Here is a 12099-nt window from a genome sequence, read left to right as displayed (position 1 = left end):
TGTCTACATACAGAAACATGTTAATCAATCTCAGAATCAGCCCTTCATGTGCTCGAAAGGTTTTACCCTGGCCTGCAGGAGCAACACTAACTACTTTAAAAGGACGTGTTGTATTTTAAGGGAAACTCATGTCACTGTACTTGGATGGTAGCTAACAGCTACAGCCTAATATCTAGCTATAACTCACAAATGATCAATACATTTCCTCCCCAAATCTATAGTCACTAATGGTGATTAGTGTCCTATTGATGACTGTCTTCAGTATAGTCAGTAGTCAGTATTTACTGATCTGCCATAACACTGTATCAAATGATGCCAAATTTGTCAGCTTAGCACCCGTACCAAAATTTTTCCATCTGTTGATTTTGGGCCCTATTGTGTATTTTCGTTGTTTTGCCCTCTCTTGGAAGAAGGAGAACAATTACTGACTTTGCATCCTCTCTTCCTTTAAAACTCTGAAGTGTGCTGACTTAAAATGTCCTAAATGATGAGTCAAATGACTAAGGAGCATAGAAAGAATAAGGCCCTCAGTAATGTCGGGTTTATCCTGTCAAAATGGATCTTATATATAGAAAAATGTAGATTGATTGAAGTTGATTTTACATGCATTTGTGTGCACAGAAATGGGTGCCAACTTTGACCTGGCTCCTTCTCTGGTGAGGAGCTATTTCCCAGAGAGCTGGATGTGGGAGGTGCAGCCTGCCAGGTGAATGAAACACACATCTGAATGTCTTTCCATCTTTTTGGACCCAAGTATAAATAGCAAAACCAGCTGAGTACTCAGGTACTTGACAGTTTGTTGAACAATGTTGAGATTGTTACATCACAAGAGTGTTTCCCTTTTTAAAGAAACTTTTCTTTGTGTTGATTTTTGTATCCCCTGTGGACAGAAAGTGGGTGTCTGGTGTTATAAGGATCTTGATCTTATATCCATATTTTGAGTGCAGAAGAGACGCACCTTGTTTTTATCGCTGTTGCTTATTCACTTTTTAGACATGACTGCAGGATTGGTAGATGAGATTGGTGATGCGTCCATTTACAACTCTTTAAGTTTCATGAATCAGAGTTATCTCAGGATGATTTACAAAAAGAGCAGGCCTAGTACTCTTTATGTTGTTGTTCTGCAACCAAGAAAATGAGATAAAGGGAGGAATGGATAGAGAGAGACAGTCAGGAAGTCGACAAAAACAACAGATGATACTAAATCAATGTGTAATGCAAGTGGAAATGAAGTGGTGACATGATTTAACACTGCAGTAAGAACAATTATAATTTAATACAATATGCAGTATTAATGATGTAAGATGATGGTGGAACTTCGTTAACTTTATTTCACCTACAACTACACACTGAGTTGATTAAGTTACACTTCAGAACAGTCTTTGTAATGTTTGTCTTGAAACCAACAAAGATGTATTAAGACCTTTATTAATTCTAAGGATGTTATGTTGTTAGAAGGAGCTTGGTGAAAAGAAACTGATACAAACAATGTCAACTGAACATTTTTCTAACTGAAAATAAATTAATTCCAATTCTGTAAAATCTTTTAAAGCAAAGGTAAAGCATCCATGTCCAGCAAACAAGAGCTGTACTCATTTTGGCTTGTTAAGTTTAAATTACAACCTAGTACTGTTCCATTAAGTTTAGGCTTTTTAAGGTTTTATTTTCATATTTTGGTTAATAAAGAGACTTCTTTTTGATTTATTTGGTTTATTTTAGCCCGGGCACTTTGTCTATTACAAGAGCTCTTCCAGACACTCTAACCACCTGGGAGATCAGGGCCATCGGCATGTTCAAGAATGGTGAGAAAACCTTTCTGTAAAGTTTGATCCATTCCTTCTTTCTTTATTTCTTCTGCACATTGTTTAATCAGTTTGAATTAACCTTAAAGTGTTGAAATGGTTACATTTCTAGTTAGGTATTAAAAAGCTCTGATTTTTACCAAATTGAGTTTTAATTTTTATTATACTGACTTTGAAAAAAATGTGGTTCCTTACATACCCACTGTTTTTGTTTACTGAGAAGTTTGAGGTTCATTGTGTATTTATTTACTTTGCTGTAGACACCAATGACTTTATTGGGCTGATTTTTAAAATCTGGTCAAATTTTGATGTTGATTCACTGGGAAAATATACCTTAACCTCAGTGAGGTAGTTAAGTAAAACAGAAACTATAAGGTACTAAAACTGGAATTCATTATGGCTGTCTACTTTTACAGTTTATATTTTATATACAAAAAAGCAATGTACTGTTATTTGTAAAGATAATGTTTGTTAAACAGTGATTTAACAAAATCAAGTGACTCTTAACCTGATCCATCAGGAATTTTCTAATTAACACAATTAAAAGATAAGTAACAGAGCTGGGAAGGGTTCTGTTTTCGGAGTGGGTTTGTGCGACAAACTTGGCTGTAAGTATATTAGCCACATGAGGAGCCAGTTAGCATGTCTCCTTTAGGAAGACACTGGCATGAGGGACAAGCACAGTAGTTAGGCCATACACCGCTGAATATGGAGACTTCTTTATCTTATATTTAAGCGTATTCTAAGAAAAGCTGACAAAACAATTTTCAAAGGAAGTGTGCACTATTATAGAGAAAATTCTAAGTGCTATGTGTTTCTCTTGGCAGGGCACTTTGTTCTAGCACTATTTCATAACCACAACATCTAGTTGTTAGCTTGCTGAGTGAGGTTTGAATTTGATCTCCTTGAATAGCTCTTTCTCATGGCCAGAAGGGGCTGACTGCACTGTTTGTTAAAGGAATTCTAATAGTAAAGAAGTATACAAGGAAATCAACGGATATCTGATATAAATTAATTTTTACAACTCATTTTCCAAATGGGTTTGTTGTATCTAGTTTTGAGTATTCTTATATTAAGCATTATGTTTGATAAAAAAACACTTTTTGATTTAGAGAGACACAGGAAATAAAGCAGGCTAGGTGTGGTTACCTGTGACTGAAAAGGTGCTACAAGATCTGTGAAACAGGATAGAGGCATATGTGTACATCTGTGCATCTGTCCTCTTCGCCTAGTGTTCTAACTTTTAGCTCAAAATAAAAACAAAAACAAAAGAACAACAAGATGACAACAGCCAAAGTGTCAACCTGGAGGCTGGAGTTTACTTCTTGTACATTTCATTTGAATCTTATTTAATGGTGTGTGTGTCCTCCAGGTATGTGTGTTGCAGAGCCCGCTCACGTGCCGGTCAGTCTTCCACTCAGCGTGGATGTCCCGCTGCCTTACCAGGTGGTCAGAGGAGAACAAGTGGAGCTGAAAGGCTCGGTGTACAACCGGCAGCCTGAAAACATCGAGGTATGAATAACAGACCCATAAGAAGATCTATGATGTGAGATGTCCCCCGCCTCCTCCTTGTTCACAGATATGACCTGGATCTAACTATAATATCCAAATACAAATAAACCAATTTTTTTTTTTTTTTAAGTCATATGATTCTGTATAAAATGTTGCTATGCCTTGATTGACAGCTCTCTTGACAAATAAGGTTTCTTCAAGATAAGTAGTTGAGCAAAGGCTTCATCGCGGAGGGTATTTTAGCTTCACTTTTGTACAGTTGGAGGAAGTGAAGACAAGCCATACATTTTTATATAGAAAAATGTATGACATTTTTTTGGCTGATGATAACAGCCATGAATTATATTTCCCATCATTCTCTGCCAGTCTCTTTTTGCCTAAGCCCACTTCTGGCTGTGTAGAAAATAATGACTGTTGGATTTTTTGTTGAGTGACAGTGTTGATGCTTTCTTTAATTCTCAGTACTGTGTGACGCTGACAGCTGGCCCTGCGCTGTGCCTCCTGCAGTCCCAGCCAGCTTCTGGAGGGGCGGGGCTACACTCAACGGCCTGCACCTGGAGCCGCCTCTCTGCAGGGGACATCAGGACAGTGGTCTTCACTGTGCTGGGCCTGGAGCCAGGAGAGCACACCCTGACCTTCACCCTGAAGACACGTGGAGGACCAAGAGACATCGTGGAGAAGAAGCTTCGAGTGGTGGTGAGTGCAAGGATGGATGGAGAGAAGACTGTAGATTCAAACACGGACACGTAGTTATAAAACTAGTTTTAAACTATACATACTATACATGATAAATAATTTCATTCAGGAGCACTTGTCATACATCGAACCATTTTATTGCAGAATGGGTACTACTTTTTATGCATCTTTGCTTGTTGTTTCCTGTCATCTCCGTATCATCGGATCTGCAATACAAAGGATTTTAAGGCAAAAATAAAACTCATCCACTTGGTAATGCGATTAGCTATCTATATGTGTATGCCAGCATGTTAGCTGTATGATGTCATGGTTTGCCATAGTGCTTTGTTCCTCTTATTTTATTAAATGTCTCTAGAATTTTAGATCAATATGATATAGTATTTTAATGTCATGTATTTCCTTACAGAGCAGTATATTGTATACCCTTGTTTGACCTTGTTTTTTTCAATGTTTTTCTTTCAAAAGTAATTTCTTGTCTTGTTAAAGTTTTATTTCACACTTTAACAAAACACTTCAGTGATTTTTTCAAATTCAAATTGACCAAATTTTTTATCTTTACTGCTCACCTCAGTTGTGGAAATTATCTGTAAATGGCTAAATTGGTACTTACTGGGACCTCACTAAATAATTCAGTTTAATAATAAGTTTCATAAGTGTTTGTAGAGACACTGAAAGGGATTGCAGGGAGGTTTGAAATATTTTGCAACCATAAACAAGGAAAATTCACTTATCATGTTGGCCATGTTTTTCAGCCTGAAGGTCTAAAGAAAGAGCAGTTTTCTGGCGGGAGACTGGACCCACAGGGACTTTACGGTAGTCTACTGATACAATTAATTGACATTAATTAACTGAACTTTGAGTGCTGTGATGAGTGTAAGGCTGCTCTGCTCTTGAAGACCACTCACTCTGCTCTGCTGCTTTCTTAGGTTCAGAGAAAAGGGTTGTGGAGCTGAAGAACAGGGTGCCAGAAAATGTAGTTCCCAAAACAGCCGTAGAGAGGCTACTGACCATCAATGGTAAGAGTTCCAAATTAAATTTGAGTTAGCTTAGGCATAGCTCAAGTTAAAGAGACAGAGAAATACAGTACTGTGAAAAAGTATTTACCTCCTTTCTGATTCCTGTTTTGTTTTGTTTTTTTGCATATTTATCACACTCAAATGCTTTGGATCATCAAACCAATTTTTATTATCTCACAAAGACAACCCAAGTAGATACAAAATTCAGTTTCTAAATGATGGTTTTATTTATTAAAGGGAAAAAAATCCAAACCTATCTGGCCCTGTGTGAAAAAGTAATTGCCCCCCTGAACCTAATAACTGGTTGTGCCACCCTTGGCAGCAATAACTGAAATCAAGCGGTTTTGCTAACTGGTGATGAGTCTTTCAAATCACTGTGGAGTCATTTTGGCCCACTCTTCTTTGCAAAATTGTCCAGATGTTGACTTAGGCACTCCAAAACCTTAATTTTGTGTGTTTTGAAGCCATTCAGAGGTGGACTTGCTGGTATTTTTCAGGTGTTGTCCTGCTGCATAATCCAGGAGCGCTTGAGCTTGAAGGCACGAACTGATGGCCAGATGTTCGCCTTCAGGATTTTCTGGTAGACAGCAGAATTAATTGTTCGATCAGTCACAGCAAGTTGTCCAGGTCCTGATGTAGCAAAGCAGCCCCAGACCATTGCACTCTCACCACCATGTTTGACTGTTGGCATGATGTTCTTTTTTATCAAATGCTGTGTTATTTTTACACCAGATGTAACGGGCCCCATCTCTTCCAGAAAGTTCAACTTTTGCCTCATCAGTCCACAGAATATTTCTCCAAAAGTCTTGGGGATCATCAAGATGTCTCTTGGTAAATGTGAGATAAGCATTTGTGTTCTTTTTTGTCAGCAGTGGTTTTGGCCTTGGAACTCTCCCATGATGCCACTTTTTCCATCTTTGTCTTTCTTATGGTTGAGTCATGAACTCTGACCTTAACTGAGGCCAGTGAGGCCTACAGGTCTTTGGATGTTGTTCTGGGTTCTTTTTGTGACCTCCTGGATGAGTTGTAGTCACACTCTTGGAGTTATTTTTTGTTGGCCAACCACTCCTGGGAAGGTTCCCCACTATTCTCCATTTATGGATAATGGCTCTGACCGTGGTTCGCTGGAGACCCAAAGCCTTGGAAATGGCTTTGTAACCTTTTCCAGACTGATAGATTTCAGCCACTTTGTATCTCATTTGTTCTTGAATTTCTTTGGATCGTGGCATGATGCTTTGCTCTTTGAGATCTTGTAGCCTACTACACTTTGTCTAACAGCTTCGATTTAAGTGATTTCTTGATTCAACAAATCTGGCGGTAATCAGGCCTGGTTGTGGCCAGTGAAATTAAATTCAACTTTCCAAGAACTGTGGTTAATCGCAGTTAACTATTTTTACCCTTAATAAATAAAATCATCATTTACAAACTGTATTTTTGGGTTGTCTTTGTGAGATATTAAAATTTAAGTGTGATAAATATGTAACAAAAAAATCCATTTGTTTCTTTCTTTTGTTCTTTCTTTCTTTTTTTAGGAGAGGAGAACACAAAACATTTTCTTGGTTTTAAAACCAGTGCTGTCAGTGTCTAAATTCACTTTTGTTTGTGTTATGGACCAGGTGAAGTTCTCGGCGACATCATAACAGTGGTACACAGTCCCGAAGGTCTTCGACAGCTTGTCAACCTGCCAGCAGGCTCAGCAGAGGCAGAGCTCGGTGGACTTCTCACCCTGATTCAGGTATATCAGTACCTGGAGACAACAAGGACCTGGGACATCTTGGGAGCAGACATCCAGAAGAACTCTGCAGATCTCAGGCACAGGATCAAAGAGGGTGAGGAGACGAGGAGGACTCAGTTTACCTAAGGAAAGAAATTTATTGGTCATTGATTCTGTGTTTATGTTTGTGTAGGACTGGTCAGTATCAGTTCATTCAGAGGTGGAGATTCCAGTTACAGCGTGTGGAGGAAGAGAGAGCCCAGCACCTGGTCAGAAAACACACACAAAAGTTAAAAACTTACTTTGGCAAATTAGTTCCACTTCTTTGGCGCCATCTAGTGGTACACTTGATTGACAGGCAGCTGCACCCTGACACCGGAGAGTGGTCCACTGAGTGTGTGTTTTAATCTTTTTTGTCTTCGTGAGCATTTCTTTGTGTTATTTTTTTCCTTTATTTATTTTTAGATGGGCGAGTTTCTGCTGCATGAGCTGCCGCTTCTTTATTTCTGTTCTTAATATCAAAAAATAGGATCATTTTCCATTGTATGAGCAGAAGGAGATAAAACTGATTTTTAGTGTTCATTCATCTAGCTTTGTTTGTTTTACTAGAGAAGATTCTTTACTACTTTAAAATAGGTATTTAATAAACAAGTTTTGTTTTGTTTTTTGCGATTTTGACTTAACTCTTCTCCAAAAGCACCACTGTCAGTTTTTTAAACTCCCTCTTAAGACAGGCAAAGATACCTGTGGGTATGAGCTGAAAGAATGATGGAGTTCCTTTATTTCAGTATGAACTTTACAGAATACTCTGCTCTTTAGAGAATCATCTCATTTATAGAGATGAGCTGAGAAGTTCTTAGTAAAGCTCTGTTCAGAAATCTAAAATCCCTTTCTGTGTCTCAGGCTTACAGCTCTGGTGGTGAAGACTCTGTCCATGATGGACCCGCTGGTTCCAGTGGAACATCAGTCTCTGTCAGACTCCGTGTCATGGTTGATCCGCAGCACGCAGCAGTCGGATGGATCCTTTACTGACACATCCTCCTTCAGGCCCAACAAAATCCTGGTCTGCAGTGCTCCAACTCCTCCTTTTCTACTTCTTCTTCTTTGTCAATCAATCTTTCATCTTAATCTTAAATCTTAGGGTTAGTCTAACATTTTTTATGTTCTGATTGGCTGCAGGCTGAAGGGACCAATGCTGTTGACCAGTCAGTGTATCTGACTTCCTTTGTGTTGATTGCACTGAGCAAAGTGACGAGGATCCAAGACCCGATTCTGCAGCTACGAGTGAGAACACACCTTCTCCTCTTCCTCACCTTCTCACCTCCTCTTCCTGCCGTCATCTCAATACTTTCATGAAAAAAACAATCTCCTCTTTCTTCCCACTTAATTAATCTTATCTTCTTTCTCATTCCACCTCCTGCTTTTACTTTTTCTCCTGTCGACCCTTCCCCTCATCTCTTTCTGCTGTTTCTCCTCTTTCCCTCATCTTCCACTGCTGCTCTCTTTCACTGTGCACATTTCCCTCTTTAATCTTCACCCTGTTGTTGGTAATCATAATTCTAAAGTTTTAATTGATTTTCTCCTTCTTTCCCCTCTCCTTTCCTTTCAGTTCCACGATGATAGCATGAGATCTGCTGCCAACTACATTTCTCAGCATGCCCCAGGAGTAAGGAGTGTTTATGTGCGTGCAGTGGCCACTTATGCACTGACCCTTCATGACCCCAACAGCATGTCAGCATCCACCCTGCTCAGCAGCTTGGAGAACCTGGCCCGACAGAAAGGTACACTAGTTTTATATACAGTGAGATCTAAATATAATCTTCTGTACCAGTCATGGTAAAATCTATTTAACTGTAAGCTTTAGAAATATGTGTATCCTGTTTTACAAATAATCAGTCCCACAGCACTGCTGCCTCAGAGCGATCTTTTGAGGTAGAGGATTTTTCCTCTCCAGAGTCCCCTGAAGCAGGCTATAGTGCGGTGGTGGACCGTGGTGGTCCTGAGCACAACCTGTTCGGGCTGTTGGTTCCTGCACTGGCGTTACTAAAGCTGGAGCTCTTGGAGCCGAGGCGGTGCAGGCGCAGGAGAGGATCAGGGTAGTCTCTGAATGGTAAAGTTGGTTAGAGGTGATAACGTTCTACCTGTTATATAGAGTTTGTCATCACGTAAGTTGCGACTTTTCAGAAAAGATTTATCAAAGCAGATGTCTGAGCTAATTAAAAGCCATATAATACAGATTTTTATCATTTTGGTGCAAATGTCAGAAATAACACCAGCACTGATGTGTTTTATCATAGTTCAGTCAGATACTTCAGTGTACAGATGAAAAAAATGATAAAGTGTTCAATACCTCTTTAATGATCTTTAAAAGATACCCAATAATCAAATAATCAAGCCTAAAGTGAGGCTATTGCATTCAGTTACAGTTGTTTTTTTAACTTTTCCAAATCATTTATGACAAACTGATGTAACTTGATTGACTGTAGCTTGAAAAGAGTGCACGAAGTCAGACCGGATTTTCCCTGATATTTAACAGAAAATCAACCTGAAGCCTTGGACAGAGGATACTGTCTTTGACCTTAGAAATAAAAGTAAAAGTGTGTGTGTGTTTTTTTTTTTCTTTTGTGTGTGTGCAGGTAACCCCGCTGAGCTGAGGTACTGGCAGGAGCCCAGTGTGACAGCTGACTGGCTGAAACCTGACCAATCAAGCAGTCTTACAGTGGAGACCACAGCGTATGTCCTGCTGACTGTGCTGCTCAAGGTGCTGTTGTGTCCTCTTTAGGATTCTTCATTTATTCTATTTTCAACTTTGATTGATTGTTTGTACATCCAGCGCTAGGTGCAGAGCAATACTAGAGCAGTCATAGTAAAAACAGAGACAAGGGACTCTCAGAGCATTATACACAAGAGCTACCCTTTTCTACTTTTAACACAGGAACTAAGATTTTGTGAGTAAACTTTCACACGTGTCAATTTGATTTGTTACAATTTTAGTTTTGTGTATAGGTGAAAAAATTAGTATTGTGGTAAAGGATCTGAATACTTCTTGCAACACTGCCGCAGTTTTTTGTAATTATTTTTCAGCAGCCAAAAAGAAAATAATGCAATGACTGAAACATGTTTTGTTGTAATTGTACTTTTAAATGCATTACTATAAAACACTGTGGTGACACTTTGCAATAACTACACACTTTAAGCATGAATAAAGCATTAGTAAAGCATTTGCAAAAACGTAACTTACAATAAATAAAGCATAAACAGTTATAAGTGATATAATCAAAGTTATAAACTGAGCTATAAAATGCATTATTGGTCCATTAGTGTTTATTAAGCAAAGCTTAGGTCATCATCTACAAAGGATTATTTATTAATATATATGCCATTTATAAACACAGTTATAAATGCTTTATTGCTCACCATACCCTTTTATCAATGCATCAATTAAGCATTATTGGTGAGAAAATTTGAGGTCTATCGCCTCTGTTAGTCCGTCCAGTGATCCCAATGAGTCGAAACCATCACTTCACACGGTTTAATATGGGGGTTGTTAATAAGAGCTCAGGAAGATTTCAGGGTGACTATAAACTTTCATGAGTGCATTTCAGAAAACGGCTGATTTTAGTGGTGATGAGAAACTGTTAGGTGATTTATAAGTGCAAAGGGATTGATTGGCTGAAATAACTTGTGTTGTTTTATATAAAAGGGGAGAATTCCATATGCCAACCCCATCCTGACCTGGCTGACCCAAGATCAGCACTACGGAGAGGGCTTCTTCTCTGTACAGGTACACTCACAAATACGCACACACCCTCACTCACATAGAAACACACACAGGTACTTTTTGGCACTTCAAGATGTGACATTTACGCTCCTCTCATCTTCAGTATAGATGTCACAGAGCAATGAAAGAGTCAAAGTGATCCCACCTCTATGCTGGCATCAGGGGCTGGCATCTGCCTCAATATTCAATTCAAGTTTAATTCAATACATTTTATTGGCATGGAAAGCATATTTTGCATTGCCAACGGAATGTACAAAAACAACACAAAATTATATACAATAACAGAGATATAAAAGTTAAATATTTAATAAAAACAAACAGATTAAGGCTCATTTATGCTCTACTTTTGAACCACGTACGAAAACGGATGGAAATTCTGTTTGTACTCTGCGTTTATTTTGTCCATTTTTCATCTGTTCTCTCAAAGCTTACGGATACATATCAAACGTTGCAATACCCCCTCCAATCGTGGGGGAGTGTTGAGCCATGCAGCCAACAGTTCAACCCGGAGTAGCACACAGAAGAAAGAGGAAACATCTGAAAGAACTTGATCAAATTTTTTGAGGATATAGAAACAAATAATGAGTGAGTTAGAAAATACAAAGTAATCAATGATGTTAGCACAGCTGAGCAGAGGATGGACTGTTCTTTCTTCACTCTGTGGGACCGATGGTCGGTTTCTACATAACAAACTCTTTATAAAAGAAAGAACGTTACCACCTCTAGCTCACTTTACCATCAGAGACCACATCCATCCTCTTCTGCACCTCAGTGCTTCGGCTCCAAGAGCTCTGGCCTTAGTAACACCAGTACTGGAGCCAACAGCCTGAACAGGTAATGCTCAGGACCACCACGGTCCACCACCACTCCACAGCCTGCTTCAGGGAACTCTGGAGAGGAAAAATCCTCCACCTCAAAAGATCGCTCTGAGGCAGCAGTGAGGGACTCTGTGTCACTTTCTGGAAATGGGAGTGACTATCACTCCCACTTCATCTAGAAAACCCCATCCCTTAAAAAAATAAATAAATAAAAGTCCTTTTCCTCTCCCTCCTCTCAGTGCCAAACTGCTCACTTTCTGCGCATCTTTTGAAATCCTGAAGTGGGCAGAGTTAGCTCTGAGCTGGGGGTTCACTTACACTTTAAGGGCAATGACGGTTTTAAAGTTCAAAACGCATAGATCTATTTTCATGCGTGCATAGACCATAATGAGCCTTTACAGTGTTGTAAATTCATACTTATGTGCATCAGAAATCTTTATTGAACTTTACAAATTACAAATTGAAATGAAAAATACATTTATAAAATAGAAGATAAAAATACATAATTACAAAAGTAGAAACTCGCTCTCTCTGCCTGTCTGTCTCTTAGGACACAGTCATGACTCTAGAGGCAGTCACCGAATACAGCAGAATTGTTCCTCGAGCCGTCCTCAGTCAGGACATCAACATTCGTTTTGGCAGGACTGGAGAGCTAAAGAGAGTCCAGCTCACCCAGAGCCGTCCTGTAGCCACGCCCATTCAGGTGAGAGAAACAGGTGCTTTGGGACTGAGCCTCAGACAGATATGGAGGAGGGAAACA

At 39.2% G+C, this 12099-nt stretch overlaps 1 protein-coding gene across 2 annotated transcripts in view; it reads left to right on the top strand.

The window, feature by feature from the left end:
• c5 (complement component 5) overlaps window positions 1-12099 on the top strand; it is a 33226-nt gene that overhangs the window by 13663 nt on the left and 7464 nt on the right. For both annotated transcript variants that reach the window (XM_041787824.1, XM_041787825.1), the window contains exons 18-31: window positions 622-706; window positions 1720-1802; window positions 3175-3314; window positions 3777-4010; window positions 4763-4823; window positions 4937-5026; window positions 6643-6855; window positions 6934-7009; window positions 7644-7803; window positions 7920-8024; window positions 8350-8521; window positions 9377-9501; window positions 10444-10524; window positions 11890-12042. In XM_041787824.1, coding sequence (XP_041643758.1) covers window positions 622-706; window positions 1720-1802; window positions 3175-3314; window positions 3777-4010; window positions 4763-4823; window positions 4937-5026; window positions 6643-6855; window positions 6934-7009; window positions 7644-7803; window positions 7920-8024; window positions 8350-8521; window positions 9377-9501; window positions 10444-10524; window positions 11890-12042 — 1778 coding nt within the window. The remainder of the gene's footprint in view (window positions 1-621; window positions 707-1719; window positions 1803-3174; window positions 3315-3776; window positions 4011-4762; window positions 4824-4936; window positions 5027-6642; window positions 6856-6933; window positions 7010-7643; window positions 7804-7919; window positions 8025-8349; window positions 8522-9376; window positions 9502-10443; window positions 10525-11889; window positions 12043-12099) is intronic.

The sequence above is a fragment of the Cheilinus undulatus genome, linkage group 5 (genome assembly GCF_018320785.1).
Source record: "Cheilinus undulatus linkage group 5, ASM1832078v1, whole genome shotgun sequence".
Taxonomy (NCBI): Eukaryota; Metazoa; Chordata; class Actinopteri; order Labriformes; family Labridae; genus Cheilinus; species Cheilinus undulatus.
Note: the sequence above shows the minus strand (reverse complement) of the source record. Positions and strands in the feature narration are given on the sequence as shown.